Source organism: Medicago sativa, chromosome 1 (assembly GCF_051527215.1).
Source record: "Medicago sativa cultivar Bolivia chromosome 1, Bolivia_mono, whole genome shotgun sequence".
Classification (NCBI taxonomy): Eukaryota; Viridiplantae; Streptophyta; class Magnoliopsida; order Fabales; family Fabaceae; genus Medicago; species Medicago sativa.
In genome coordinates this window covers 31,795,504-31,803,536 of record NC_140749.1, presented here as the reverse complement: position 1 = coordinate 31,803,536, position 8,033 = coordinate 31,795,504, and the positions used below count along the sequence as shown (strand labels likewise).

The window sequence follows — 8,033 nt, the reverse complement described above, 5'->3', positions numbered from 1 at the left end:
TATCTTAGACGTATCTAAAATGTTTTCGACAATTGAGGTCACTTTGAATTGGGTATTATATAGAGACAGAGATAATCAAGTTCAAAACAGATTAAAACTACAAATTAATTATGATGTGTAAAACATACAAGTCAAAACATATGCTGATAACTTTCTATATCAATAAAAAGGCTTAAACTCTCGTGTAAACGTTACCAGCTCTCTCTTTTTTTGAATAAAAGAGAGAGCTGGTAACGTTTCTCTCTATACACTAATACATAATAATAAAGTATGAAAGGTTCATAATTACGTATGTGTATGAGCATCAATCAAATCATCAATGTATATTGTGGCTAAACTATTTTTTTTAGCACAAACAGGGTTTGTGGATACTATCGCTTGAGTCGCATAAAACAAGAACGGGAAAATTCTTCTTCAAAAGTTTTAACATTGTTTTAACAAACACTCACAAGAGCAAAAGAAATTGAGCGGTTCATTTGAGATATAGACAAAAGATATTAGTAGGACTCGCGTCTAAAAATAATTTTAAAAATTGGTTCGACCCAACTCCTCTATATGTCCCTCTGTATCATAAGTCATAACAGAGCCTTCCATTTCATTTGAGAAACTGCGAGGATTCCAACATCTCACATATGAGTTGGAATCTTCTTTGTTTTTCAAAAGAAAGCAACGACTCAATTTAGAGATAAATAGACACAAAAAATAGCTAGCGGGTCTCATCACCAAGCGAGCTGGCCAGTTATTAAATCCAAACGAGTCTAGCCATTATTAAATTTAAATGAATTTTTTTCTAAATTCTTTGTCTCTATCTCTCTTGAAGCACTAGGTTTCATTGGAGAAACGAAGTATCCAAACCCTTTTCTATGTATCTAGTAAACTGTAGCACTCAAACAACAGTAGTCATTAGTAAAATAAATTCTGAACACAACATGGAGGAATGGGCTTTTGATGTTGATAGAATGAGAAGGGGTGGTGCCACCCATGTGTTTTCCTATATCATGTCTAAGTGAAAGATTGAATAGCTTTTATGGTAACCTTGGAAGTTCTATAATTCGAGTCGACAAAAGAAACAGAAATGTGGTGCATATTGCAGGCTGCAATTAATGTATATATATTGGATTCCAAATTCTAACATAAATCTTTGTTCTTTGACTTGCATGGAATGGAATGCTCAAGAACCAATGTGTATAAATAGATGGGCGTTTTCTGCTCCCACAGATTTTGGTTTTCCCACTTGCAATTCTGTGTTGTGCTAAGTACACTACAGATGGGGACACACAGTTGATGGTATTGGTGGAAAGGGTTATGAATAATTCGGAATTCGGTCAAAAAATAAGTAAAGTTTTATCAATAATTGTCTCAGTCAGTAGTTGAACTCGGATACCATTTGATTGACCATAACTAACAACTATTTGGTTTGATGGTATCTATCTAAGGATTATGTTCCCTCTCAATATATTCTTAATGACTTGATTTGAAATGAGTGTATCAAAAGATTAAGAAGGTATAGAAGTCACCTCCTAATCAATGGTTGTGACCCAAACTATGAAGGTTTGATTTGTTCAGCTACATGATATATATATATATATATATATATATATATATATATATATATATATATATAGGGATTTGCTAGAACACACCCACTAATTTTTATGTGGGAGTGTTTTAGCAAGCTACACCTTAAGGTGTGTTTAACTACTTTTTAGTTATAACTTGCTAAAACACACCTTCTAAAAAATAAGTGGGTGTATCCTAGCAAATGCCTATAGGAGTTGCTAACATACACCCACTTATTTTTTAGAAGGTGTGTTTTACCAACATTCATCTTAAGATGTATTTAACAACTTTTTAGTTATATCTTTGCTAAAACACACCTTAATAAAAACTAGTGGGTGTATCCTAGCAAACCCCTATATATACAGACACACACACAACCAGAGGAGGTTTACAAACTCTCATTCTTAATATGGGCACTCCTTTAATTTAGTTCTTTTGAAAATAGCCAACATAATGATATTAAGAATGGAGTATGAGGTCCCTCAAATAAAAAAATTAGAGTATGATGATTACTTCAAGTCCATGCAAAAATGTTGGTGACGTATAGTTATAAATTGCCACCAATTTGAAATGATATAATAATTTTGTTATTTTAGAGACATGTATTTTAAAAGTCATAGTATATTATATGCTTGTACTTGTGCATGAAACAAAAATGTACCCATTAATCTTTAAAAAAAAAAAGTACCCGCAGCTTCATTCGATCCAAACATTATATTGTGTGCAAGAGAAATGCTAATATCAGTTGCTTGGGCACTCTCTTTTGGACAATTGCTCAATTGTTGGTCCACGTGGTTGTTAATAACAATTTCGTAACAGGCAATTTGGTTCGGATTTTTTCTGTAAAAAATCCGATTTGATTTGACTGATTATGTGGATTTTAGAGGAATGGATTCTTTCAAGTAGATATAACGATATAAAAAAATTGAGAGAATTCATTCCCGAGTTTAAGATATCCAAATAATTCAATTTTTACCAACACATAACTAAAGATACACACTAATTTGGTCCCTAAAAAAAATGTGGGGGACATATTAGTCTTTGACAAAAAAATGAACACTTTTAGTCCCTTAAAAAAATTAACTAAAACAATTTAGTCCTTTTAGCGAAAAAAAAAATCTTAATAATATTTTTGAACCGTGATTGGATTGGGTGGGGGACTAAATTCAAGTTTGTTGAACTCTAAGGAACCAAATTGGTACTTTCGTATTTTGTGGAGTACTAAATTGATACTTTTATTTTTTGCGTGAGATTAAATTGAATAAAATTACATTCTCAAACTAACTAAATAAATAAAAACCAAAGAATCGGGTCTCTTATAGCTTAACCAATGTCCTTGTTCGAATTCAACTTTGGACATGTAGCAGCGTTAAAACTCTTAAGGGAAAAATTACCGTCCATTTGAGTCTCAAACTACTCGAGAGATTAGTCTCCGCAATTACAACAACAAAAAAAACTAACTAAATAAATGCAAATTCACATCCAATTAAACCAATCTCCCAAATACATAACTAAACTTCCAATTTGCAACAACTTCATACATTTAACATATTTCTACAATATGCATGAATTTATAACAACCGCCAAGCTTACAATCTTAGTTCTTTGGAGTTCAACAATCTTGATCATTTCGTGATTGAAGTAGAAAATACAAATTAAAGAAGAACGAACAATATTCGAAATTCAATGATTTTTACTACTAAAGACAGTTTTTTGTATTCGAATGAATTTAAACTTTGTATCTTGAGGTGGTGGTTCACATAAATTCAGTAAGACTCAATTCGTCCAAATATATAAAATTAACTCATCTTCAATCTATTTTCATTATATTCAATCAAAAAACCTATTCATTATATATAACTCAATAAAACATTAATTATTGGCAACCTACGACAAGTAATATTCCAAAATGATTAGTTTGTTGGCTGAGATTTGACTTCAAATTTTAAATAATTTATAGTTAATAAAAAACTTGCTTGGTGTATGGCTTTCTTGTATCTTGGCACTAGCATTGTGCTTCCTATTGCTAGTATTTGATTGAATTATCTGTATTGGGTTGTTTGCTTTAGGCCATGTATCTTTAGCCATACCATGGGTGTTTGTTTGGGTTGGTTGTGTCTATCATGAGGTTGTGTCACTGTGATTTAAAACAAGACTTGTGTACGAAGATTTTGTATGGTCTTTTTGTTCGACTTTCTAACAAATGATTGTGTGTCCTTTGCAACTCTTCTTACAAGGTGGATAGAATCTCTCGCACTTTGATGTTGATTCTAGACCTTTATCAATAAATTCTTACTTATGAAAAAAAAATATGTCTCATGCATTATTAGAACGAATGTAAGACTCTAGGAGAAGGGAAGAATAAGAAACATTGTTTCAATAAGTTTAGATATGATAGGTGACAATTCAGATTCATTAAGTATTTCTCAAAAACTTTTTTTTTTGTTTATGAGAACTTTTTAATTAAAATAAGTTTTATTGTTTTCTTCTTCTGAATTGATAAGAACATCAAGAAAATATTTTTAATTCATAATAAATTGAATTGTTTGATAAAATTAACGATTCAACTATTTGATAAATGTAAAATGACATTAAAGAATATTTTTAATTCATAATAAAATTGATATTAATTAATATTTGAGTATTTAAAATTAGTAATTTAAATTTATTAATTTAATCTGTCTTTTATATATATTATTAAATTAATTTTCATTCACTAAAAGAAATGAATTGGTTTTTCATAAATATATGTTAGATAATCACATTCTAGACACTATCAGGTCATCATGAATATGGACATCCTCATTAGTAAGGATTTGAACATTTGTTCAAGTGTCGGAGGCAAACCTTGTTCAAAAAAGTGTACGAGGCAAACATTTTCTATTAGATCCAACTCATGTTATAGTAAACAGAACTATATTGATGTCCATGAAATTGTTGCATATTGTAAATCTCGAATTCTATCAATGTGTAATTGTGTGCGATTCAATTTCTTTCTCCATCAAGGTCGGCCCAATAATTTTTATTTTTAGTAAGGCTTATAACAAATTTTAATATACGGGGTTTTTTTAGTCGACATATGAGGTCTTTTTGTTTATAAAATCAAATGAAAAATAATTTTTTTAATTGAAGACCTAAAACGAAGGTTTTAGTGACCTTATCCTGGAATCGACCCTGTTCTCCATCGATCAAATAAACTTCCATTAATTAATTATAAAAAAACCATTTATAAAAAACCATTTATCGTACTCTATATGATAAAAGAGCAAAATTGTTTCTTTTCTTTCAAATTTCGTTCCTATCCATAGCATCAAAGCATCTAATATTTATTTTCTTATGACATCAGAATCTGTCCATGTGCTGTGCAACATGGGAATATATGAGGTTCACAAATTCGTTTCCTTCCAACTTCAATGTCAACATTTATTGTGCATTTTTTTGAAGGACAAAAGCCCTTGAACTTGCCCTTAGGATTAAAATTAAGAGTTTGACCAAAAAAATAATAAATCAGATTATAGAAGAGAGAGAGAGAGGTTTGACTTCAGTATTAAAACATGAAATTTGTAATACAATACAACATCATTAGAGTGTAAAACAATATATTCCATACATTATAAAAATTAAAATAAAACATAATTAATCAAATAAGCCACATCAACCTTTGTACAGAAAAAAATAATAATTTCTAAATTATTATCAAACAGTGGGATTTTCTTAAGGAGAGGGCTAACTTTCTTGTGTACTATAATTTGTATTGAGGAACTCTACATTATTTTGTGTGTGCTATTATTCTTTTGCCATAAGCAAAAGAAGCTAAACAAACCCAAAATATGTTTCTTAGTGTCTGTTTAGATGGACGGTTGCAAATCACGTTTTTCAGCATCTTAAAATCACGGCAGATTTACACGAAATAATATGCAGAAGTGATTTTGCTTCATCAAACGCCACTTCAAAGAGGTACTTAGAAGTGTGATATGCATCTCCTATGACGTGCAGCCACTGTTTTCTTTCTTTGTTTATTTTCTTCTTTCCAACTTTTAGCAATGTCTTGAGAAACACTAATTGCATCCAATGAAGCACCAGAAAGACCTCTCCTTGTAAATCCAACAGCATATAGACCAGCATTTCCTTTCCATCCATTTGGAAATGGATCTTTTGGCATTCCATCTTTGGAAAAAAATTCATTCTCCTGTTCAATACATAACATAGAAAAATTAAATAATCAACTTAAACAAAGTGAACTAGTAAGTACTATGAAGCACAGACACTCTTCGGATTAAATGTGTCCTGGTGTCAGACATGTGTCGTGTCTGATACCGACACAACACCGACACGTATAATTACAAAGAAGGACTAAACAAACTAACCTTAAGCCAAGATGGTACATTGCTTCTATAGCCAGTAGCAAGAACAACAGAATCAATATCAAGAACTTTTCCATCAACAAGTTCAACTTTCCCTTGTGAAAATCTCTTTATTCCAGGAACAACTTTGATTTCACCAGATCTAACTTTCTCAAGTGCTCCAATATCTAAAACTGGTGTCTTCCCTGAAGTGTTCTTAAGCTCTAAAGGTCCCATACATGGCCTTTTAAGACCATACTTCTCGACATTCCCCAAAATCACACGAGTCAGACCAAGCAATATTTTATCGACCATCCAAATTGGTAATCTTTTCATCAACATAACAGCTACCTCATAAGTAGATTTTCCAAATATTTCCCTTGGTAACACATGAACCTATTAATCAAAAATCACAAAAAAATAAACATGGTCACAATCTATACACATAAAAATGCAAACTATGAATCAAGATTAACATAATTAATCAAAGTAATTAATTTTCATTAAGTACTCACCGAGCTTCGAACAACCATTGATGGATTTGCATTATGGTTACAAAGATCAAGAGAAACTTCCATGCCAGAATTTCCACAGCCAACAACAAGAACATCTTTTCCACTATGATTCACACCAGATTTATAGTCACAAGCATGCATAACATTTCCACCAAAATCACTCAAACCTTCAAATTCCGGCACAACTTTCTCCGAGTTTTCACCGGTAGCAACCACAAGCCATCTACAAATATACTCAACTTCAATAACTTTATCACTTTTTATCCTATTGCTCTTAATCCTCCATAGACCAAAGGTTTCATCATACTTAGCAGAGAGCACTGTTTCATTGAAATTTGGTGTTATGTTAAAGTTTTTCGCATATGACTCGAGGTAACTTATGAACTGAAATTTTGTAGGGTATTCAGGGAAGTGATCAGGGAATGGAAAATTAGGTAGTTGACACAATTGTTTAGGAAGGTGAAGTTTAAGACGATCGTAGGTTCGATTCTGCCAAAGGGAAGCAATGCAGTTAGCTCTTTCGAGGACGACGAAAGGGACATTTTGGTCTTTCAGACAAGCTGCAACTGCTAAGCCTGATGGACCAGCTCCAACTATAACAGGTCCATTCACTAATATGCAACGGTTTTTGAGAATGTCTTCGGGGTCGAATGTTTGAGACATTGGTGGCATGTTTAGACTAATGTTATGCATTTTTGTTTGTGTTATGATTGAAGAAGTTAAGGAAATGAGATTATGTTGAGAGAATGAGGTGAGGTTTTGTTGTTTGAAATGAGGAGTGTGGAGAGGGAAAGAGGATGTGTGGGGGTATAAATAGAGTGAAGGGGGGGTGTTATGATGTGGCAGTGGATTCAGAGTAGCATGTGATGTCATTGGAAAATAATAACACATGGGTTATGACTTATGACTTATGATTAGAGATATCTTTATGAATGAAATAAATAACTTCACCAAGAATCAATAAAATTGTTTAAAAAGATAGTAGCACTATGAAACACTTTATATTGAAAGTGTGTCGATGCTATGTGTGCTTGTGTCAAACACCGATACAACATATGTATATGTGATTGCATTCAATTATTTTATTTTTGAAATTATTATCGATGTCAAAGTGATGATATTAGTACACGATATATAGGTGTCCTCCTATCCTATTCATTATTTTGGTGTTGTATTGATCTCTTTCGATAAATATTTTTCTATATGCATAGAATCGAACCAATAACTAAATGGTTAAAGAACTTGAGTATCAATCATTTTAACACAATGATGATTTTGTTGTTGTACTTCTATAGTCTATTTTAAAATTTAAAATGATAAAGTTGTTTAAATATTTCAACAATTAACCTTATAATTCAATAACTTAAAAATACTTTCCTCATCTTTTAGAATTTCAAAGAAATTTTTTAAACAACCATTTTTTTTAGTTAATTAATTAAGATAATGAAATTTAGTGGTAGCATAATTTAGTTTGCTAATTGATAAAAGCCATCAAATTAAAAAGGAACATTCTAGTTTGCTAATTGATAAAAGTTCATGAATTGTTATATTTTAACATGTACCACAATTTTTAGGCACTGCCACGTGTATATTTCTAGTGTAAAGTTTAAACCAT

General features: G+C 31.3%; 1 protein-coding gene across 1 annotated transcript; it reads right to left on the bottom strand.

Moving 5' to 3' along the window:
• Positions 1-5,072: 5,072 nt before the first annotated feature.
• Positions 5,073-7,197, bottom strand: LOC146954327 (putative indole-3-pyruvate monooxygenase YUCCA3). The gene is made up of 3 exons (XM_085715844.1): positions 6,419-7,197; positions 5,928-6,299; positions 5,073-5,749 (listed from the first exon to the last, which is right to left on the bottom strand). The coding sequence occupies exons 1-3, from the start codon at positions 7,109-7,111 to the stop codon at positions 5,522-5,524; spliced, it is 1,293 nt and encodes a 430-aa protein (XP_085571970.1). The 5' UTR covers positions 7,112-7,197; the 3' UTR covers positions 5,073-5,521.
• Between the last annotated feature and the right edge of the window lie 836 nt (positions 7,198-8,033).